The sequence below is a fragment of the Gopherus evgoodei genome, chromosome 8 (genome assembly GCF_007399415.2).
Source record: "Gopherus evgoodei ecotype Sinaloan lineage chromosome 8, rGopEvg1_v1.p, whole genome shotgun sequence".
Lineage (NCBI taxonomy): Eukaryota > Metazoa > Chordata > Testudines > Testudinidae > Gopherus > Gopherus evgoodei.
Genome location: NC_044329.1, coordinates 82,506,669 through 82,530,778, shown reverse-complemented (window position 1 = coordinate 82,530,778; position 24,110 = coordinate 82,506,669). Strand labels below are relative to the sequence as shown.

Below are 24,110 nucleotides of genomic sequence, written 5' to 3'. Positions count from 1 at the left end.
AACAGTCGACTATTGCCCCAACTAAAATGTGGAACTGATAAGTGCTAACAGGAATCCTGTCCAGAGCTCTACAAAGAACGGATGTTAGTCAATTAAGCAGGCCCACCAATAATGAGGGTAAAATGGTAGAGATGGTAATGGAGTATCATGGGAGTTCTTATAAAAATACAAAACTGTTCTACAAATCCTGTACCACGCTTACATTTACAGATAGTGTAATAGACATACTAACACACTCTTACTTGTATTCCTCTCTTTTTCCAGCTGACAGATACATAATAAAAATGAGTGAAAGTTTTCTGGACCTAAGAAACACCTTTGGCGATTCTATTTCCGTGAATACCTCTAGTCTGGTACCTAAACCTGCCGGCACCAAAGAATCATTTCAGTTTAAACCAGAAAATGTCACAATAGAAAATGGCACCATAATCTACTTTGCAATACGTGCCGTTGATAATGCCTCCTTGACCTCAGAGGTGTCTAATATAGTACAGGCAGCTCTGTTTGTTCCTCCAAAGGAATCCTCACCTGATACACTTCCTACCGAAGTTATCACTAACAGTATTCCTACACAGGGACCCTTGACTGATACGCTTCCTACCGAAGTTATCACTACCAGTGTTCCTACACAGGGACCCTTGACTGATACGCTTCCTACCGAAGTTATCACTACCAGTGTTCCTACACAGGGACCCTTGACTGATACGCTTCCTACCGAAGTTATCACTAACAGTGTTCCTACACAGGGACCCTTGACTGATACGCTTCCTATTGATGTTATCAATGATGGCGTCAATGTTTCAATAATAGTAATTGGGGCTGTAATACCTGTAATAATTGTATTAATAGCTGTAAGTATAACTATCTGTATTTTACATAAGAAAAATAGAAAGGGAGGCCCTGAGCTCAGAATGTAATAAAACTAATTGTAAGATGAAAGCTCAGTAGGTATTTATCCTAATTTGTTCTATTTGTGATTTTCAAAATACATAAGGAAAGACAAACTTGTAATAGATTTGAAAATTAAGTGCATTGACTTTAAAATAGAGGTGGATTTATATGTATTTTGATCTGCTTTCAATGAGTGTATAGAATGTTACAGTACATTATGTAGACTGAACAGTGAATTTAAAAGTATGTACTGAGTAAACTAAGACACATCAGTACAACGTGTAGCATATAAATGACCATCTAATTGTATGCTTTAACTCTAATCTTGCAAGAGTTCTGCAACATTAGATATTCTGTGCTTTGTTTTATTTAAATAAAAAATCTTTCTAATTTTGTTTTCCAGTTGCTTAGCAGTCAGGGAGGGGAGATTTAAGAAAAAAATCGATCTGTAATCTTTGGTTTTCATACATTCCTTTCAGTTATATTGAATGAGTAGGAAACATAGATGTATACAGCTGTTGGTCCTGAGCCTGCAACTGCTTAGGTACATGCATAACTCAACTCTCATCCTATGACTAATGCAGGTGTTTAAATATTCACAGGATCAGGGCCATATGTTATTCACAAATGAGCATAATCATCAATCACACATGCAACATTCCAACTCTAAATGACAGAACAAAAGCAAAATAGTAGAAGAGAAAACACTAAATTCCTAGGTAGCAGAAATGTCAGTTAGCACAGCATGTAACAGAAGCGAAGGCCTGTAGCATCCAGGAGGAAAAGCTATTCAGCAGGTGACTTTTCATTGTTTTTTCCCATCTCCTGCAAGCCCAGCTTGCAACATCATGATCTGTGATGTGACGCTCCAGAAATGGGAAAGGATCGCCCATTGTTTGGATAATGAAAACGTCCATCGTTACATTAGATGGGATCAAATTATTTTATAAGGTATATAAACCCTCATGCTTCGGTCATCAGCTAATCACTAGCAGGGGCTAAAGAAAAACTTTTCCATGTACAAATTATTCCATAATTGTCCATTATGGGATTTCTTGCTGCTTCCATTGACATATACTTAGAAATATTGAAATATTGGGCCAACATGAATATGCCTACACTCAGATTTTTTACAATTTTAATTAACTGACAGTTAGCTCAAGGTAGTTACCGCATTTGGACTATGCCGGACCAAACATTGGGGAATGTCCATGTTAGCTTTTACAAACATATTAAGTGAAAATCACTAGTAAAGACAAGTACTTTCGGAGATGGGTATCTGGGTTCATGTGGACCAGGATCTGATTGGGTAATGCAATTCCTGTGTTTCTCAGATGTTTTTTTAATGGCATGAAGTGAAAGTAAGAAATTGAATTGAACTCTTAGTTGCTTTTCCAAATGTAAAGGCAATATAAGTCCCCGTTTTTGCTTTGGCTAGTGCATGTTGGTGGTTTTCTTCACTTCTCTTTGGGATAGGTGAATGGGACAGAAGAGAGTGATTAGTAGAATATCTGTGTAATAAACAGAAGGCTTGGATGCTTTATGCACATGTGTTATGCATAAAAACCAGTAAAACAAAACAGATCATGGGAGTTGGGGATTGTGTTTTACTTCTTATTTTTTAATTAATCTCTAGTCCTGGTGAGAAATATTCTAAGAATAGGGTATTTCTCACATGATGATCTGCCCAATCATAGGTATCTGAGCTGTTTCCTGATAGAAAAATTGAGCTGGGAGCCTAGGAGCATTTGACTTAGTGATGACAGTTTGATTCCCATCTGGAGATCTGTGTTTGGGGCTGGTCCTTCATTCCTGACATGGCAAAAGCTAGGAGCACTGTAAAGAGACAATGCCCTAGACTAGGGAGGAAGCACCTTGTAGTACTTTGCAACAATCTCTCTGGCTGATTTGAGAACAACCGTGAAAATCTCTGGAGGGAGCCAGGACCACTCCTCGATGTCTGGAAGAATAGTCATCACATTCTGAAGAAAAGCTGGAAAGACCCCTTTTGGAAAGGAATAAAGTGAAAAATCACAACCACAAAGCAACATTGACAGGTATCAACCCTCTCAAGTGCCCCTAATTTTACCTGCATTCCACCTGTTCAATAGCACTTCATTTTGCCTGCTCATCCTACCTCTAAACTAGAGTGTACTACCAGTTCATCATCCTCGGAAGTATTTACATTCCTATTCCACAAAAGTTGTATGGGTAGGAAGTACATCACAGAGTCAGTTGTGAGATTGTTCCTGGAAATATTTCCTACAGTAGCATAAAAATGTAGCAGTCCCCACATGTATTGTGTCCACAGATATCCCTGTCCTGGTTCCCCAGTTAATAGAGTTGTTCTCTATCATCTTAATGCTTTGGTTACACTGACATCTAGTGGATCATCAAAAAACACACACACACACACACACACACACACACACACACACACACACACACACTTTTCAGCTTTGCTTCCAAAATCACACATTTACTCAACAGACCAAAAGGATGCACTGATCTCGCATATAAATACTTATTTAGTGGTACAGTCAAAAATGATAGAGCTGAGTTTTCATCTATCAGTTGTGATTGGCTCTTCTTTTTCTTCTTCTTTATATTACACAAGTACCTAGATCAGAGGTGGGCAAACTTTTTGGCCTGAGGGCCACATCGGGTTTCCGAAATTGTATGCAGGGCTACTTGGGGGAGGCTGTGCCTCCCCAGACAGCCAGGCATGGCCCAACCCCTATCCGACCCCCCCTGCTTCTTGCCTCCTGGTAGCCACCCCAGAACGCCTGCCTCATCCAACCCCCCCCCAAGACCCCTGCCCCATCCACCCTTCCCTGTCCACTGACCACTTCTGACCCTGACCACCTCCAGCTGCCCCATCCAACCCTTCCTCTCATTCCTGACTGCCCCCCCAGGACCCCTGCCCCCTCCAACCACCCCTTCTCCCTGACTGCCCCCAGAACCTCTGCCCGACTGCTCCCCACCCGTCCATCCAACCCCTTCTCCTTCCTGACTGACCCCCTGGAACTCTTGCCTCCATTCAACCGCCCTCTGACCGCCTTGACCCCTATCCACACCCCTGCCCCCTGACCACCACCCCAGACTCCCCTGCCCTTTCTCCAAACCCCCTCCCCCCACTCCCTGCCCACTTATCGCAATGCCTGGAGCACCGGTGGCTGGCAGCACTACAGCCGAACTGCCCAGAGCACCAGGACAGGCAGCCGTGCCACCCGGCTGGAGCCAGCCACACCACCACGCAGCACTCTGCAGCTGCGCTGCCCGGCAGGAGTTTGCAGACCTGTCGCCCAGAGCATTGCACGGGCAGCGCAGTGAGCTGAGGCTGCACGGGATGGGGAACAGCAGGGGAGGGGCTGGGGGCAAGCCTCCCAGGCCAGGAGCTCAGGGGCTGGGCAGGAGGAGCCTGTGGACCATAGTTTTCCTACCGCTGACCTAGAGGACCCAACTACAACGGGCTTCATTGCTTTGGCTGCTTTTCACACACAGTATAAATGACAATCTTGCCTCAAAGACCTCACAGCCTATGTAATATAGTGAATCACTTCACCTCCTCCAACACATCTGTAAAGGAGGCAGCCATAATTTGGCTGCTTATGCTTCCTGAGTGCAAGAGGACAGGTTGTTAACAGTGGGCCTGATCCACTGATTTCAATGAGCTTTGGTTCAGGCTCATGCTGGCAGTGCTGTACGTTCCAAAGGACATGTGGAGTGGGACCATGACTACCCAGCACTACTTACTGCCACACAACAGTTAGCACTGGTTAGCTACAAGAGGTGGAGTGAAAGCTACACGTTTTGTATAGTGCTACTAAACATGGTCCCCACACACCCTTGTAATAATAATAAATTAATACCTAGATTTTATACAATTCTTTTCATCAGAAGCTCTCAATGTACTTTACAAGGGAAGTCAGTATCAGTATCCCCATTTTACAAATTGGGGAACTGAGGAACAGAGATGAAGTGATTTCCCCCAGTAGGCCAGCAGCAGAACCAGGAATAGAATGCAGGTCTCCTGAGGCCCCAGTCCAATGCTCTAACCACTAGAACACACACCAAGCATTATGCACAAATCTTGCACCTCACTGCACATCTTTTGGTGCACTACTGGCGCTTGACCCCTCATGCACACACGTTTATCAGTGCTCCACTGGCTTTCAAACACCCAAATGTAGCCCTTCAAGTAAGTAACATTTTCAGTCTGCAACCATGACACTAGGACTGCCAACCTTTCAGGATTGTACTGGAGTCTCCAGGACTTTAAGATTAATCTTTAGTTAAATGTTATGTCATGTGATGAAACCTCCAGGAATATGTCCAACCAAAATTGGCAACCTTATATGACACTGTTCCTTTAAATGCAAGTGTGATATTGAGCCTGCAAGGGTTAGACAACCAGCAGGCTAAGTAATCCAAAATCAACCTTTAAGGACATATTAGGGAAGTATTGAAGTGGTAAACAGGGCCATTCCTTGTAGACGGTTATCCAACCCACGTTAAATGGAAGAGATTTCTGCCCTGTTAAAGAATTAGAGGTAAATACTAATTGTATTTGTCTGTGTTTATCTGTATCTTATTAGATGTTAACAATGTAACCAGATTAGTTTATGGATGGTAATTCCCTTGCATGTCTTAATTACAATATACACCTCTACCCTGATATAATGCAACCCGATATTACAATGCAGTAAAGCAGTGCTCCTACGGCTCAGCGTGTCAGCTACCATCTGGGATGCTCCGCTTCCCGCTGCCAGTGAGTGCAGGGAGGTTGGGGAAAGAACACCCCCCGTACTCACCTGCGGCGAGAAACGGAGCGCCGCGGCTGGGAGCTGGCAGAGTGGAGCGGGCTGGGGCCAGGCTGCTCCACTTTCGCCGCTGCCAGTGAGTGCCTGTCAGGGAGCAGGGGGTGTGGCTAGGGGTGGGGGCAGTCAGGGGACAGGAAGCAGAGGGGTTGGATGGGGATGGGGTCTCTGGTAGGAGTGGTCAGAGGACAAGGAGCAGGGGGGCAAAAGCAAGTTCAATATAACATGGTCTCACCTATAGCGCGGTAAGATTTTTTGGCTCCGGAGGACTGCGTTATATTGGGGTAAAGGTGTATTATGCATGTGGATGGTTCAGTTAATCTTAAGATAAAAGATATAGGATATTGCAGTTAATTAATACTACTAGTTTACCTATGCATACATAGGAAATAGGAGGTTTACTTCAAAGCAACAACGTATTTTACCTAGTCTTCATCCAAGGAATGCCTGCTGTATTATCAGCTGTCAAGAGGCTGCCGTAGCCTGCCAGAGATCTATAAAAGAACTCTAGGGCCTGACCTGCTTGAACTTTGTCAGGGGAAGTTTAAGTCACAAGACTGAGGTCTCCAGCTCCAGTCTGGATTACCCTGCTATGACCTAAGAACTTTATTTATATCTGTATATATAATGATCTTTAATCACAATACTCTCTCTCTTAGATAGTTAATGAGTATTGGCTGTAAGTGTGTATTTAGGTAAGATCTGAAATATACATTGACCTGGTGGGTAATGTGTCCAATATTTTAGGATTGATAGAACTTTATATATATATAATTCTCACCATATTTGACTTGGCTGTTTGGGTGGGAGCGCAGGGCTGGATTGCTTAAGGGAAACTGTATTTTGGGGCTTCTTGGTAACCAGTAAGATATTGCTGGCTTGGTGAATCTAAGTATTAGAATAAACCACCAGATCATCCACCCCATTCTTTGCAGTTTGCCCTCATTGAGCATTCTCAGTGTGGCCCCTCTAGCAATCATGGTCACAGCAAGTAATTCTGTTTCTAGAAGTATCAGATTTTTAATCTAGTCCTTTGTGTTTTTTAGACAAACTTTAAACAAATGTCATTACTTTAATTTCATAAAAGTCGCAAAAGGTTCCCCCTAATACTTTCCAGTTATGCTAGTGAAACCCCTTTGGGGTTTAGAGAGCATGGCCCCTTTAAATCTTTTTCCTGGGGGTTGGGAGAGAGTGAGGAAAAAAGGAGGGAAACTCCCGGGAGTGCAGGGGTGGCTCTGGAGCTTGGAGGAAGAGAATGGCAGCAGCCCACAGGCCCTTGCAAAGGAAGCAGAGAGAACCTGCCTGAAGCCTCCCTGGGAGGCCTCCCTGGGTGGCCGATCGGGAACACCCCAGGACAGAAGCCAGGAGGAGCACTGTGCCAGGAAGGAATCGCCCGAGAAGGACAGGCCGGAGCTAGACGCATTATTACGGCTGCCCAGAGCTGCGTGGGGCTGTGAGTAATGGGGCTTGTGACTCTGCACTGGGAACAAGAAGGGAGGGTGTAGCTAGTTAAGTGGGGAGGTGGTCACTCTGTGTGGCTTTGCAGTGAGCGACAGAAGAGGGCACCGGAGGGGTTTGTTGGGGGAAAGTTCACTGGTGCCGAAGACGACCAGGAGCACCCAAGACTCACCACTGGACTGGAACTTTGCTCAGGACTCCTGAACTCTGTGTGCAAACACACTGCTCAGTGTCTGCCCTTCCAGACTGTGCTCCCACTGGGCCTGTGGGGCCTTGGCTTGGATGCAGCCGTTTTACTGCTCAGGGCTGGCTCTAGCCATTTTGCTGTACCAAGCATGGCGGCACGCCGCGGCGGGCGCTCTGCCACTCGCCGGTCCTGCGGCTCCGGTGGACCTCCCGCAGGCATGCCTGCGGAGGGTCCGGTGGTCCCCCACCGCCGGTGGACCTCCCGCAGGCATGCCTGTGGATGCTCCACCGGAGCTGCAGGACCAGCGGACCCTCCGCAGGCACGCCTGCGGGAGGTCCACCAGAGTCGCCTGCCGCCCTCCGGGCAACCGGCAGAGCACGCCCCGCGGCATGCTGCCCCAAGCACGCGCTTGGTGCGCTGTGGCCTGAAGCCGGCCCTGTTACTGCTCCCCCTATATTTCCCCTTGTTGTTTTTCTCCTCTCATCCCTCTGCAAATAAATACCTCCCTTTGTTAAATCCATTGTACTTTTCCTGTAGGTGTGGGTGTTCACTCTGAGGGGTTTGGAACAGGTGCCTCTGGGGTGGAAGGGATTTTTTCTGCTGCATTCCTGCACGTGCCTTCTCTTGGCCAGAGCTGCCTGCAAAGCAGACTCCATCTTGGCCACTGGGAATCATTTTACTTTACACTAATACGCATAATAATCTTATGTCCTTTGTTCTTATCTGAATCTTTGGCCTGGCCTACACTGGGGGAGGGATTGACCTCAGATATGCAACTTTAGGCCGATAGCCCCGATACTCCGGAATCTGGCCCCATGCCAAAGAGGGCCCCGCTGCTAAGGGGGCCCTGCTCCAGGGGTCTTCAGTGGCATTTCGGCGGTGGGGATTCTGCTCTGGAGGCCTTCGGCGGCAGGGAGGTCCTTCGGTGTCATGGAAGACCCGGCGGAGACCCCCCCGCCACAGATGTGCCACCGAAGCCCCGGACCACTGCCGAGTATTCCAATCAGGCCCCGTGGGTCATAAAGCCGGCCCTGCTTGAAGCTACAGTGGAGGCCAGTAGAAGTTTATGTTGAAAGAAGTAACATTAATTCCTGCTCAGATATCCATAGTGTAACATTCTGTACTTCAGGGGACTATCCTATAACCCCCATAGTCCTCATTTATATATAATTGTGATCTGGAATATAAAGCATGCCATATCAGGTATCAGGGGAAAGGTTATGATCTGCTGAAAGTCATTTTTCTATCTAAATATGTATATCATTAGTGCATATGAAGTTATGAGATTGTGTTTTATGGCTGTGAGACAACAGCAAGGAAAGTAACCAGTGCCCGGGAGGGTGTCAAACAACCATCAACAGTCATTGTCCATCAAGGGAGTTATAATTCAATGATTCGCCTGCATAAGGCCACACCAGGGAGAATTGCTCAGCTCTGCCTGGGGACTTACAATTCCCCCCAGATATGCTTGGACTTGTGTTCTCCAAGCCCGTGGACTAAGGATATAAAACAGAACACAGTGACCCCATGCTTGGCCTTTTCTCCTTCCCACACCTATGCTGCGATCAACAAGGACATTCAGAAGACTGAAGACTCCAAAGGAGGAGACTGGCCCAGGTTTCAAAGATGAAACCTGTGTACTATGAACTGCAATATTCAGTGGGCTGAAAAAAACTGCTTAATTTAGATATTGCCCAATCTAATAGGGTTGAGAGTTTAGACTGTGTGCTTGTTTTGTTTTATTTTGGTAACCCCTCTGACATTTTGCCTATCACTTATAATCACTTAAAATCTATCTTTTGCATTCAATAAACTTATTTTACTGTTTATCTTTACCAGTGAGTTTGCCTGATGTGTTTGGTAAATCTGCTCAGGTTAACAAAGTCTGGTGTATATCCACTTTCCATTGATGAAGTGTTGAACCAATAAATAAACTTGCACTGCTTGTCTTGAGCAGTGCAAGATGGTGTGTTCCTGAGGTACAAGGCTGGGAGGTGCAGGAATTCAGTTGGTACCTTTCTCTATGTGATTTATGAGTGGCTCTGGGAGCATTCATGCAATCTAGCTAGGTGTGAGGCTCCACATGCCGTTATGCTGAGTGATAACAGCGCCTGGCGGGGTTTGCTGCTTGTCTCTAGCAAAGCATTGTGAGAGACAACCCAGGCTAGAGAGATAAGATGGCACAGTGGTACCACAATCCCAGGCCAAGCCTGGGGTTCCCATCACACATGGTTTCTGGATGGAAGCACGTTGTATGGACAGCTGTTGCCTGGCTCTGTCCTCAAATTTCCATGGAGCCGTTAACTGCACAAAGCTCATAGAATGGAGTAAAGGGAAGGAGAAGTATGTAATAGAACTGGCCTTACACCTTTTATGGCCTCTCATCTTGTTACCCCCAGGTTAGAGCCCCATCTCTTCATTTTGGCAAAGGGGAAAATATAGCCCTGTGCATTTTTATATATCTACAGAAACAAATGACCTGACCTGCATGACGAATAACTTTGATAATTAAAACACAAAGAATTTTAAATATCTGTTTTATTTTTACACTGCTCATGCTGCTTCTTCAGTTTTTGTATTTCTCTCAGCGAGGACAATGAAAATAAACTAATTCATTTTTTATGAAATTTACCTTCAGATTTTCATGCACAGCAATTCTCAAACCTTGGCCATGGTCAACTTCTATTCTGCAGGGTGCCGGCTGGAAGTCTGTGAATGGCTAGCTGGTCACAAGAGGCTGGCTCTTACTCATTTCCAGCTGCTAAACTACTGTTAAAAAATACTAATACATAAAGACTTTCTCAATATGTCTTTTTCATGTAAGCAATTGTTGTAGTTGTCACAAGGATGTTATGTGATCACGGATGGGAAGGAGATTCACAAATGGCAGGGGCTGTGGTCCACACCATTAAGAATGTGAGAACCCCTGCACTAGTACAAAGTTGGGGTAACAAACTGCAGAAAGTTTTGTTTTTTTAAATCTGTTTCCACTGAAATTAAACTGAATCTAATGGTCTTAGCTATTGTAAAATCCTTGAGTCTCATGGCCTGCTGCTTTTCAGGTCATGCCCCCACTTCTCACACAGTCAGGGGCTTGAGTCAGAAAAAGGGCTGCTTATATTTTTAAACATTTGAGTTATGAAATACTTATAGTACAAATGTTTATAATTATTACATGAATGTTGCTTTTTATGTGCCAGATCATAGAATATCAAAGTTGGAAGAGACCTCAGGAGGTCATCTAGTCCAGCCCCCTGCTCAAAGCAGGTCTAATCTCCAGATGGATTTTTTCCCCAGATCCCTAAATGGCCCCCTTAAGGACTGAACTTACAACTCTGGGTTTAACAGGCTAATACTCAAACCACTGAGCTATCCCTCCCACCAAACATGCACTACAGTTAACAGAAGGACTGTGGACACACTGCCATAGACTTTAATGGATGATGACCTATACACCTAAAAACAACTCTTTATCTATCTTTACACCCCTCGTGCGCCTCCCAAAACTAAAAGGCACCTCTCCTGACCAAAGCCAACAAAACAAATTTTGAGTTTATCAGCCAAGCCATTTTGCATGTGGACAAAAAAGTTTTGAAAAGTGAATGTAAGGGAAATTTTCAAAATACCATAGCTTCAAAACTCTTTGTCTGATTTCTTTTAATCAAACTTCCCAGAAAAACTCTATTCTGGGATGAGACAAGGAATGCAAAATTTCAGGAAGGTCAGTTTCTTTTTAGAGAAGTTAAGTGCAGGGAGTGGGGAAGAAGTTACTCAGTTACTTTCAACCCCCATTTGTCTGAGCAGTTAAAGCCCAGTCTTCCAAATAGGGTTGTCAGGTGTCCGGCTTTCAACCAGAATGTCTGACTGAAAAGGGAAACTGGCAGACACTAAAAGTCTGGTTACCTGCAGTAACTGGCCTGCACCACGGGGTGGGAGTGTGGGAAGAACAGTCGCTGCTGCTGGAGCCTGGAGGAGCAGCCCCGCTTAGCAGCTGCTGCTCTTCCCATCCCCCAGCCTGATGGACAGAACTGGATGTTCCCAGAGTCAAAGTAGGTACTGGCAGGGATGCTGGAACAATTTGAATAGTGGGAGTGCTGAGAGCCATTGAATCAAACTGTAAACCCTGGATACGATGGAAATCACTTCAAGCCCCCACACACTTAGTTCCAGCACCTAAGGGTACCAGTGCTATCCGGGGGAGGGGGATGTAACCTGTCTGCCTCCCTCCACCCCACTGTGCCCTGATTTCCCCAGCTCCTTGCTGAAGGGATGGACCCTCCCCCCCCCCCCCGACTCCAGGGACTGACCCCTGCCATGTCCCAATGTGCCATGATGGGGCAGGTGGGCAGGCTCCTCCCAGCCCAGTTCTGCAGCAGCAGGTGAGTCCCGATAGATAGGGGAGCAAGTAACAGGGGGGAGGGGGAATGAAGGACAGGTAGGGAAGTGGCAGGACCTCAGAGGAAGAGGCAGGGCCTTAGGGAAAGGGGTGGGGCAGGGGTGTTCAGGTTTCAGGAATTAGAAAGATAGCAATCCTACTTTTAAACACTGGCTGTTACTTAAAATTAGCTATTAAATCCATATTTAGAGACTTAGGTGGCATGATCTGTGGAGGCAATGAGCAACCACAACTCCCATTTGATCAATGGCAGCTATAGGGACTCAACCCCTGAAAGCAGGTCCACTTTTATCCATGTACTCAAGTTTGAGAACTTTAGCCTAACTGACTTTCAGAAAGTCTCAAAGTGACAGCACTAGGTACAGAACCCTGCTCCTCTCACTCTCCGTACACTATAGTCTCTACAGGAATGTGCGGCCTCCTCTGAGGTTTGAAAAACAATGACACATTATATTACATAAAATAGTTTCAGCCAAATGGAGATAAATTAACAGTAGAAAAAGGGTTTGAAAGCAGCGTTCAATCAGCAAAGAGACATATATTTGCTAAAGTGAAAGGTGATGGTAAAATGCCCTCAAGCAGAGTAAGTGCATACATACTCAGCAGCTTTCAGGCTTTGTCTTTATCAAGAACTATTTTGCACAATGGCAACTTTGCTGAAAGTTTGGTTTTTTTTGTTTTGTTTTTGTTTTCTCCACCCCTTCCTAGAATCCCACTGTACAAGAATGTAAGCAAAACTGAGTTGATTGTTTTGGTTACTTCCTTTTCCTGGAATTTACTTCCTATCCTAGTACCCTGTAATCTCCCTGTCCATAGGCAAAACAGTTTAGTTATTACTGCTGCTGTGGTGTGGCTTAAGTGAAACATATTTACCAAATTATTCTCCAACTAAAAATAACAATTTGTTGTTTATGCAACATGTCACATCCTTTAAGGGTTAACACCAAACTAATCTATATGAGCAAATCTCAAATTTGTTTCCCCAGCATGTATAAATTGTCAGAAAGTGGGGGGGGGGGGGGAAGGGATTTTAATAGTGGGAAATGATATAAATGAGAGAATAATTTGAGCTTGTAATATTTTGGTTTGTTGTTAGTGAGTTATATTGCCTGCAATTTAGTTATATTTGGATATTAATGTATTTTAAGTTACATTAATGTATGGAGATTTATATGTATGTAAATAAATAAAATGCATTGTGTATACAAATGGGACTGTTCTCTGCAGTGTTTTCCTTGGCCTTTCCCAGTTTACCTTGTCATGAATTATCCTGACACTACTTTCTTGGAAGACAGACAACAGGATTTGACCAGTATAAAACAGTGGATTTTGCAAAGTGGGGAGAGTTAATCTGTCCCATTCAGAGAGGATATGCCTCTGTGGAGCTCAAAAGCTTGTCTCTTTCATCAACAGAAGTTGGTCCAATAAACAATATTAACTCACCCACTTTGCCTCCCACCTTAGGTATAGCACATTTTAGTGCACCATCTGAACGCGTGAAATCTGGATGATCTCTAAGAGGTGATGGGGGTGAAACTGAAACAAAGTCCCCCTGTGACCCTCCAACCAACCAGATTCTCCAATCAGGATTGCGCATAACCCTTATTCTCCGCGCAAGCATCTTCCTGGCGCCAGTCCTGCTGAGTATGATCCCAGGGCGGATCCCCCACCACCCTCTGCCCCGATCGCCCGAGATGATCCCAGGACAGGTCCCGCAGAGGCGGGGCGGGCCGTGCGGGCCCCTTTAAGGCCCGTGTGTCCCAGCGCCTCAGGGCAGGGGGCGGTAACGCGGCTGGCGCCCACGCCCTGACGCCGCGCGCTCCGCCCAATCGGCTGCCGGGTTCCTCACAGCCGGGCCGGGGCAGGCGGCGCCCGACGCCTCCCCCCAGGAAAGGCAGCGGCAGCTGGTGTCGGGGCTGGCTGCCCCCCCCCCCTTCCCCCGGGATGAACATCATGGACTTCAATGTGAAGAAGTTCGCTGCCGAGGCGGGCACCTTCCTGAGCCGCGCCGTGCAGGTACCGGCGGGAGCCGAGTCCAGCGGCCGCGGCTCGGGCCCGGCCAGCGCCTGTGGCGGCGGCGCTGGAGGCTGCGGCCTGGTGCGGGGTGGCCGCCGTGGGGCCAGGCGGCTGGGGCGTTGGTCCGCGCTCGGTCGGAGCCGGGTCCTAGGCCCGTCACCGCCTGCCGGGGCGGCCGTTGGCGGCGGGGTGTGTCGCAGGCAGGCCTGGGCCACTGCAACCCGGGCTGGGCCCCCGTCCCTGCTGGGGGGCGGGCATGGCCCCGGAACGGGGGCGCTGGCGGCGTCTGAGCCGGGCTGGGAGCTCGGACCGGGGCGCCCCGAGTTGGGGGGAGAAGGGGGGTGTGAGGCGACGGCGCCTCTTGTCTCGGCTGCCCGGTAGTACAACAAGCCGCGGCTGGTGCCAGTTCTCCAGCAGAGCCGGTGCAGTCCGCTCCGGTTACAGATCGAGGCGCCAGCTCCTCCGCCTCAGGTGGGAGCCCTTTCTTCTCCCCCGCGTTCACACGGCGCCCTTCGGCGCTGCCGGGGCTTGCGAAGGGGAGCCCGGAAGCGCAGCCCCCCGGCATGGGAGGGGAGGGGAGGAGTTCGGATGCTGTGGGCATGGGGCAGGGCATGGACAGTAAGTTCTCTGCCTAGACAGAGCAGCCGGGGCCTACAGTGTGTTGCACACTGTATCGACACAAGATCTGTTAACCGTGTGGGGGTCTGAAATGTGAAGATAGATTCCATCAGTGAGTAAAAAAATAAATTGTCAGCTGAAGCAAATGAACGTGGGTTGATGTACCTTAAGCAGCTGGCCTGGCACATGAACCTGTCTCTACATCTTTTTTTTAACCATTCAGTCTCGCTAAGGAGATGCTGCTGGATTTTGATATTAAGTCAACAATCCAGTCTCTTAGCAGTCTTCTGTCTCCAAACTACTCTTACACAGTGTCCTTAGCATTAAAAAAGTGAAACTGGCTCCTGTTCCTTAGTCTGGGGAAGGGGGGGGGGTATATGCCTCTGATCTTGACTCCCGTGGAGACTGTAGCAACTCGTTTTGGGGATGTCAGAATATTTTTGATGAGTCACAATCAGGTTTTGGACTTGCTTAAAATGTGCAAAAATGCAAAAACGGACATTGTAATATCTGGCCAGAATCTAGCCATGAGTCTGAGAAAATAGTACTGTTCTAAATCTTGACATTATAGAAGGAACCATGTGGGTCAGTGGGACGTTTTGTAGCGGTGAGGAAGAAACATAACAGAAGACCCAGCTTAGAGAACAATCAGTGCCATTAAAACAGTCTTAAAGCTGGTACAGCTGCTTTGTGGGCTGAATCTTTGTGGGCTCTTCTACCACATTTTTCTCTCTTTCTATCCTCTTCCAGGTCTTTAGGGTGTCTGTATATTTCCCAGCCTTTTTTTTTACATCCCCTTGATTATGTAGTGGTTTACTCTCTTTCCTTAGTGGACGGGGAAAAGAGAGGCACAGTCTTCCTTGTATTGTAAGATCTTGTGATGTAAATCTTGTGACTTTTTACTATCTTGATTCCTTTTTTGCATGTAAATCAATTTAACACTTAAGCCTACTGTAGATCTTTTGCCATCTACCCTGGGTTAAAGTAGGGGTAAGCTGCACTGCTGAGAGTCATGTCTTACAACCAGTGCACTGCCATCTACATTGTTGGTTTTCATCAGTATAGCTACATCAAAGGTTAAAACATTAATGTAGACAAAGCCTCAGCAGAAATGTGCAAGTGTGTGTTGCTACATCAACTGCTGCCCAAAGAATACAATAAGCTTACTACAAAAAAGCAGGTTCTTGTTGCCTGTGTCACACTGCTTGTATGTTGTATACCACTACTTCCCCCACCCCATCTTTTCTCTCTAGATTTTTAATTCTATAAGCCACTATCTATGTAGGGTTTGCAAATACAGTGCTATACTTCCTCTCTGTGTGGCAGCAAAGAACTAGCACTGATTTGTGTTTAAACTGTTCCTGTGCTCTAACATTCTGATGGCTTGGTAATATGGAGTATAAGCAGCCATAGAAATTGTCTCTAAGGCCACGTCCACACTACAGAGTAAAATCGAAATTAATAAAATTGATTTTCTAAAACAGGTTTTATAAAATCGATTTTACGCATCCACACTAGGGCACATTACTTCGGTGGTGTGCGTCCATGGTCCCAGGCTACCATCGATTTCTGGAGCGGTGCACTCTGGGTAGCTCAGTAAAAGAATGGGACCAATAACTTCGATTTCCATCCACACTAACCCTAAATCGATATAGTAATATCGATTTTAGGGTTACTCCTCTTGTTGAGCAGGAGTACAGAAATCGATTTTAAGACCCCTTAAAATTGATCTAAAGTGCCTTGTAGTGTGGACGGGTACAGCGTTAAATCGATTTAACGCTGTTTAAATCGATTTAACGCTGTAGTGTGGACCAGGCCTAAATGTAAAACATCTTTATTTCAAAACAAGGTTTACAAACACAATGTGAAGCAATATAATATAGTTGTAGGAAAATAACTAAGTGCTTGCTCTAGCTTTGTGTTCCTGAGGAAGTTGCTGGAGGTGCATAACAAGAGGGTGCATAACATTTTCAAGAGTTCCCAAGCCCTATTCAGTTGGGTGCTTTTGAAAATTGTACCTTGCATTTATATTCAGTGGAGGCTGTTTCATCTTAAGCAGATGTAGTTGGCCAGTACTCATCTTCCCTGTCACTGCCCACTCCACTCCCCAGCTGTTGTTCTGTGGATTGACTTAGAGGTAAGCTGTTGCCTTCATAGATGCTTAGAAGGAGGTTGTCTCTCTTTGGATGGGGAGCATCCTTAAAGCGACAAATTCATAGAAGTGAAGCTTCCTAATTGTCATCACCCTTGTAAAAACATGTTCTGCTTGCTGGGAAGAAAAGGAAGTTTTTGTGGGGTGGAAGAGTTCTTTCTCATTCTTATCTTGATTGTCATTTATGGAACAAGAAAGGAGGTGTCTAGCTGTCCCTGGTCTTTGGGGAAAATGGAATCTCAAACTAACCCGAGCAACAACGGTGGGGAAGATTCCAGATATCCTTCTCCCAACCAGCTCCCACAACTAATATGCTCTCTATCAAAAGCCAGGCAAGAATGGGTCTGTCTTCCCCTCTTGCTGTGGCCATAGAGCAGAAACTGTACCTCTTGTTGTGTGGCCTCTGTTGGAGCTGGGGGAGGTAGTAGTGGCTGTGTTTCAGGAGCTCACTAGCATGGCCTTTTGCCTCTGAACAGCTCTAACACCAAGATATGCAGAAGGGTAGATTGAGTTTTTCCCATTTGGGGAAAAGCCAATTTTTCCCTTAAATAAATTGTCCATATTAAAAACAAGCTGTTTTTGTTATTTGGTTTAATAGTAGGCTACGGGACCAGATCCCACACTGATATGATCCAGTATGGCAATGCCTATGTTACTGTGTCCTAGAAAGCAGTCTAATTTTCTACTTTGAACAGAGCTCTACAAAAATCTTATCTTTTATTAAAATGTAACAGCATCTGCCTTTTTTGGAGCAGCCATGTGCTAGCTGTCCCTTAAAAGTTAAAGGCAAATCTTTAGGGTGCAGGACACTGCCTCCTTTACCTTTTTCAGTTTCGAATATTAAATACATAAATCACGAAGAGGATATGAAACAAAGCCATTTCCAATTTAGAGTTTAAGGTAGCTTTCACCACTTTGGGGAGAACTAGAGTGGCAGCAGTATGGCGTTGACTTTGGGGAACATCAATACGACAATCATTTCTGTCTAAAAATGTTACTACATTGCAAATAACATTCAAAATTAATATACTTAAGTCTTTTCTCTCAGTTGAAACTGTACTTGGTACCATTTTATGTATATGCAAGGTGAATAGTAAAATTGTCCAATCAGCTTCTCTGTTACTGGGAAGGCTGATACAGACATCATTAGGACAATAGAAAAGCTCTTCATTTGTAAGAGGAATGATTTAGAGGATGCTGTATCAAAAATGACAGGCGTGACTTATTGAAATTAGTTAACCCTAAAAAGTAAACTGTGGTGAATATCACTTAGCGCCATAACTCGTGTGATGACTTATAAATGCACTTTCCCTACCTCATGAGCTTTCAGTCTAACACAACAGAGTTAGAAATGTCTTAATGCCTATAAAACCTCAGTTCTATGCACCCTTGACCATAATTAAAAATACAGTAAAATGGGTAGCAAAACATAATTGCTGCATAGTGGGTGCTGTACATTAATTAGAAACTCAAATATCCTTTCTCCAGCAATTCCCCACTTTAAGTTCCCCTCTCTCAGATGCTGCTGTGGTGGTGGCAGGTTGACTTTGCAGGATGCCCTTCAGATATTTGGGTTCTTACAGATCAGGGAAAGCTAACTTCTATGTTGGGAAGTGTCCCTCATGGAGAATGCCTAGACAGCAATGTCTTCTTTGTTATGCTAGTGGGCACTTAATCTTGAGCGGTTTTGATGCTCTGTGGTATGGCAGTCTCTCCCATTGGTTCTCTGCCATTCTGGACTTTATTGGTCAAAACCAGTATTGTAAACTGGAAACCCACAGACAGCCACTGAGAATTATGGCAAGATATCCCAACTACCAAGCATACAGCTGCATTCTTCACTAGCCTCAGTTTCTGGAAACTTTTAAAATGTTGCCCCACAAAATGCATTGGAGTAGTTTTTATCTTGAGATGACAAAGGCATGGATGACAGTTGTGAGGTTTGCATACAAAATGAATGGTTGCAGCCTCCTAGCTTTATGTAAATAATAAAAGCTGAGCAAACCACATCTTCTGGTATCAGCTGGGAGTCTAAATGGACCCCTGTATTGTGAATCTGCCAAACAAATGGTGGAGATGCACACTCCCTTAAACAAGCCAATATTCTTGCAGTCTCTTTGGGTTACTTCTTCCAGCCAGATAATTTCACCTCAACCTTACTTGGATTAGTTTTAGTCAGTTAGCTCTGCACCAGTCACCCAGATACTAAGGTCAGTATAAACTCTAATTTTGATGGCATAGCTAATCTAGGCTAATAAACTCTATCAGCAGAAGCCTAGTTTCCATACTAGGGCTGCTTTGCCAGCACAGGTATGTTGGTCACAAATCACATCCAGATCTTCATAGCTATGCTGGCAACATTTTGTAGTGTAGACTTGGCCTTGGTTATGAACTAAGAGCTACATGTTTTATAAGCAAACCTTAATGTTTTTATAAACTTCCATCTGCTTGATAGATGAGGATCTGTTTTTGAATGATTCAGTAAGGAACTGTCTTGATTGGAATATAGATAGAGACCCCAAATTTGCCAATTTTTACCGTTAAAAGGAACAGTGCATGCTGTTACTCTTCCTATTAACTCCTTATTCTTTTGCTATCTGCCTTACATTATTTCTGTTGTGGAAAACATGATTTAATCAAACTTCATTTAATCAAACATTCATTTTAGCAAACATAAAGCAACGTAACAGTTTTGAAATTTTGTATAAATATTAGAAAACAGAACAATATTAATATGCTTATAAAATAAGACCACAGACAACGTTTGTGCAGCTCCTTGCATTGATGTGGATCCCCAGTGAAGCACAACATATGTCCAGTCTTGAAAAGGAAGCACTACCAAGTTACCTTTTTTCACTCTGCATAATGGAAACAAACGAGATTGTCCAAGCTGATTCCTTTTCCAGTTAGTTTTGCTTTTGGTTATCAGGTATAGTTTACTGCAGAAAATGTTGAGGTTACTACAAAAGAAGCTTTGCAGTCAGAATACAGTAACTCCTCTCTTAACGTTATGTTCCTGAAAAGTGTGACTTTAAGTGAATCCAATTTCCCCGTAAGAATGAATGTAAATAGCAGGGGTTAGGTTCCAGGGAAATTTTTTTCACCGGACAAAAAATATATACGATATAGATATACACCCAGTATATGTTTTAAACGATTTAATACTGTTCACAGCTATGATGATTGTGAAGCCTGTCATGCTTGAGGGGGTGAAATTAGAGGGTGGAAGAGGGAGGGATCTTTCCCAGGGAATGCTATGCTGCTCATAGACTCATAGGTCAGAAGGGCTAAATGATGAACTAACACTGGGCTGAGCCCTTGAGGGTTAACACATTGTTGTTAATATAGCAGCACGAACAGGAGGGAGAGGAAACAGCGTAGCAGACGCAGACAGACACATACCTTGTGTGTGGGGGAGAGAGATGCACCCTGCCCCTTTAAGTAAGATGACCCACTCTTAAGAGCATTTTCTTTTTAAGTGGATCAGGAAGTTGAAACAGCAGCTGCTGCCCCAAGCTCTCTGTATCCCTCTGTGTCCTCTCCCTTCTCTATATGGAGAAGAGGTAAGTGGCGTGCAGGGGGGAGGGGAACACCCTGACATTATCCTTCCCTCCCTCCCCCCGCACAGCAAGCAGGAGTCTCTAGGAGCAGCTCCAAGGCAGAGAGCAGGAGCAGCACATGGCAGTGAGGGGATGGACAGCTGAACTGCCAATTGATAGCCTGCTGGATGGCTGCAGCATGAGGAATTTAGGAAAAAAGGGTGCTGATGGGGGGGCTGCTGGTCCACCTTGTTTCCAAGTTCCCACCAGCTAGCTGCAATAGGCTGCTTTTCCTGCAAGCAGTGGATAAAGCAGGCAGCTGCCAAACCATGACATTGGAAGGGAGTATTGCACAACTTTAAACAACCATGTTTCCTAATTAATCAGCAAAAAAACAATGTTAACCGGGACGACTTTAAGTGAGGAGTTACTATACTTTTAGTCTGCGTATGTTAAATTGTAAACTTGCAAGGGATTTAATTGTCTAGCCAGGTTTCCTTCCCCGAAAATGCCCAACCTGAATAGGATTGTCAGATGAGTACATAATCTAACGTTGGAGATGGAGGTGAAAAATGCTAAATTAGTTCAGGGGTTAGAACAAGACCCAGACCCACTAGTGTGCAATTTTCTTTAACTGGAAGACTAAAACTCAACTTAAAATGGCTGCTGGGACTTAAATATCTGCTTGTGATGGGGACCAGGTTTGCAAGTGAGGACAGAGGTGTAATAATAAAGGTGTTTGGGAAAGCATACCTGTCTCTGGATCCAGACAAAGATGCTGTGTGCTCTTTTATGAGCATGAAATTTCCCCATGTTAAAACTAAAATCTTAAACACCAATTGAAATGAATAGTATGTTTTAATTTATTTCAGTAAGAATTTGAAATCTCAAACTATGAAAGTGCAAACTCAAATGCACATTTGCTAGCTTTCAAAGGTATCTTCATATTCATTTCAAACTATTTTTCTGTGATATTATTAGGGCTTAGTTGCTGAAGACTGAGTAAAGTCAGACTTCAAAAAGCTTATACATAAAAGAAAACATAATTAGATCAAGGCTAACATTACACGTGGCTGTTTGTGCTGACCAGACTAGTATTGCTAATCTAGCTCTCTCTAATCAATAGTTTACCGAAGAAAAACTTGGTCAAGCAGAGAAGACTGAACTGGATGCTCATTTGGAGAACCTCCTCAGCAAAGCAGAATGTACTAAACTGTGGACAGAAAAAATTATGAAACAGACAGAGGTTTTATTGCAGCCAAACCCAAGTAAGAAACATGTTGGGTTTTTCATCAATACTTTAGTACTAACAATCTTGTCTATTTGCATGTGTGTGTATATTTGGCAGAGTCACTGCTGCATGTTTATACACACTGCAGTTCATTGTTCCTGTTTAAAACTTCTCTTACATGTACAAGATGTACAATGCTTTTTTAATCTGCAACAAATTAGCTCTTAATTCAGTTCAAAGACTTGACTACATAAAACGGCAACTGGAATCTATAGCAGAACAATGACTGCGTGTGGATTGTCTCAGAACATCTTGAGAGCTGACAGGATCAGAGCCTATGAGAGAACTCCTCCTAGCCCAAAGGAAAACAAAATGCAAGGGAAGATATGTTGATTATTTAATAGGTGTCACTCTTCCCTCAGTCTGTATTGTGTTGCTTCTCCACCATTGTATTAGGGGCATGATGCTGCTTGATATTTTTCTTTGAGAATAGGAACTGGGGTTCTGATCACTTGTCATATTACCTTCAGTGACTCTTTACAAAAAAGAGTTTTGATTAGACTTTGGCAAATTATGCCAGCATAATTCTGAGTTTTGTAACAAATCTGATCTGGCCGTGCAAATTGCCCTTCTGGTTTGTTTTTCACAAATACTTGAGTGGTGGCTTACTGGGGAAAGGTTCATAAAACGTCATCGTATTTGTGGAAACCAAAACTGCTTGTATTCTTATTCAGCTGGAAAATAAACAAGATCATGATCCTTAGCTGATAGGTCACACACAAGCAACAGTGCTCAAATGGCAAATATTGGCAGTAAATCCTTAAAGTGAATACATTCAAATAATCTGCTCACAGAATAAGGCTAAATTCATGAACTAAGCTTCTCATTGCAAACTGTTGGCTTAACTCCAAGTTGTAAACCTAATATCCTGGCCAATTTCTAACTTGAATTATTTTTTTGAGTTATATTCTATCTCAATTCCCGCTACAGTGTCAGTTGGTTATAATCTTCATTTCCTCTTCTAGGTTTTTTATTAGTGGGTCATATGATTCTCATTTAATATGTATTAAAATGTATAAACTGTTTTTAATGTCTTGGGTGGATTGATGTAAATCACCAGGGTTTTTTATTAAATCCTCATTTAATCATCAAGCAGGAAACCTTGATTTAAATACTTTACATTTGTATTCTTAAGTAAGATAAAGATTTGGTTATTTTCCTAAAGACATTTATATTCTCATTGGTTGGTAACCATTAAAAGATGGATTTTTTTTTTTAATCAAGTAAATATAGCCTTTACACTAAATCTGGTGCTTTTTCCTATTTTCTATAGACATTTAAGCAACTATATATCTTCGCATACATTTATTCATAATCTTAACATTTTACATTTTTAAGTTAAAATATTGGCTAGTGCCTTAATTTGTTAGACTAATTTTTACTCATTTACGTTGAGCTATATTTGGATAGAAATTGTGCATTTTTAATTGAATTCCAAACCAATCTTAAAACTGTTTTATCTAACAAAAAAAATCTTAAATGTGCTGGACAAAGTTTTTTTTATCAAACATGTTTTCATTTGACGCTGGCCTAACAAACTTAAGTATTATCTGTAGTAATTGATTGTATATGGTCACTGTTCTTTAAGACTTCTTCAGTACCACTAGATCTCATCTGCACACACCTCATTTTTATTTAAGAGATTGGAGAGAAAACAAACTTTTATTTCCCTCCCCCCCCCCGCCCCTCCACAATTTTCAGTTGGCTTCTCAACTCTGAATTAACTAGTCATTGAATTGAACTAATTGAATAAATAGAAAAGAAAATATTCTCTCTGCACCTACCAAAGTGGCTACTGCCATCAAAAGCTGGTTTAGCACTTTAACAGACTCTGGTTCCAGGTGCTCAGCCAGTGTCTTCCACCAGTTCAGTGACTCTAAAAATTTCACAGCAGAAGTGGTATACTGCTTCAATATTTTTACTTACAATTGTTTAATAGATTATACTGAGTTTAGGCCTTAATATATTTGAAATTACAGCAACCTACACGGTTTCTTTCCCTTTTTTTTTTAAAGCAAGTGCATTAAACCAAATTTTCTTTTTTATTTAAAAGGTTGATTTTTATCCACCCTGCTTAGGGTTCTATCTTAATGCACAGTACCATGTACAATTATAGCAAGAACCCTGCAACTTTATGATTCAGTCTGTAACTGCTGATCTTAAAGTACTAGAAAAGCAGTGTCAAAGTCTCTGTTCATCTGGAAGCTGTTCTACACGCTTGAGTTAACTCTTCAATGTGATAGGCATAACATAGACTTTACTCTCTTTAATTGCATGAGAAAAACCCAGATCTGTACAAAAATACAGCTTGAATGCATTGCCCTGCCTCGTCACTCCAGAGCACTCTTTGGGCTAGAGTCAGAGTTCTCTCTGGGTTTCCATGTTCCTCCTGCAGTACATGGCTTGTTTTCCTAATGGTGGAGCACTTTAACCTTGATTGGTCCTGCAGCTGTACCTGCTACAAAAACATCCCAATCTTTTCCCTTCTCCTGCTGAAAACTTCCTGTGTGGCTGAGAGTCTTCCCTGACCCCCACAGCTTCAGAGGTTTCAAAGGTTAGCGTCACCGCGTTGGTTTCTGTTCAGCTGTTCCAAATCCCAGCTCACTTTTGAGGAGTTAGGAGAACCAGTTTTCCCCAACTTCAGCCCACCTCCTTAACATACCAGCTGTGTGGTCAGAGTGCAGTCACTAAGGGTAACTGCTTTCCATTTTCGCTAGCTTGGTGGGTACACAAGCACTGTCA

At 43.9% G+C, this 24,110-nt stretch overlaps 2 protein-coding genes across 6 annotated transcripts in view; both read left to right on the top strand.

Moving 5' to 3' along the window:
• The window catches only part of LOC115656776 (calcium-activated chloride channel regulator 1-like), a 30,346-nt gene extending 29,429 nt beyond the window's left edge, over positions 1–917 (top strand). The window contains exons 14-15 of the mRNA XM_030573925.1: positions 265–548; positions 777–917. Coding sequence (XP_030429785.1) covers positions 265–548; positions 777–917 — 425 coding nt within the window. The remainder of the gene's footprint in view (positions 1–264; positions 549–776) is intronic.
• Positions 918–13,582: 12,665 nt separating this feature from the next.
• The window catches only part of SH3GLB1 (SH3 domain containing GRB2 like, endophilin B1), a 35,453-nt gene continuing 24,925 nt past the window's right edge, over positions 13,583–24,110 (top strand). For 3 of the 5 annotated variants that reach the window (XM_030572602.1, XM_030572601.1, XM_030572600.1), the window contains exons 1-2: positions 13,583–13,768; positions 21,204–21,345. In XM_030572602.1, the coding sequence (XP_030428462.1) occupies positions 13,697–13,768; positions 21,204–21,345 (214 nt within the window). In that variant the 5' untranslated portion in view covers positions 13,583–13,696. The remainder of the gene's footprint in view (positions 13,769–21,203; positions 21,346–24,110) is intronic. The other 2 variants (XM_030572603.1, XM_030572604.1) reach the window with 2 other exon arrangements.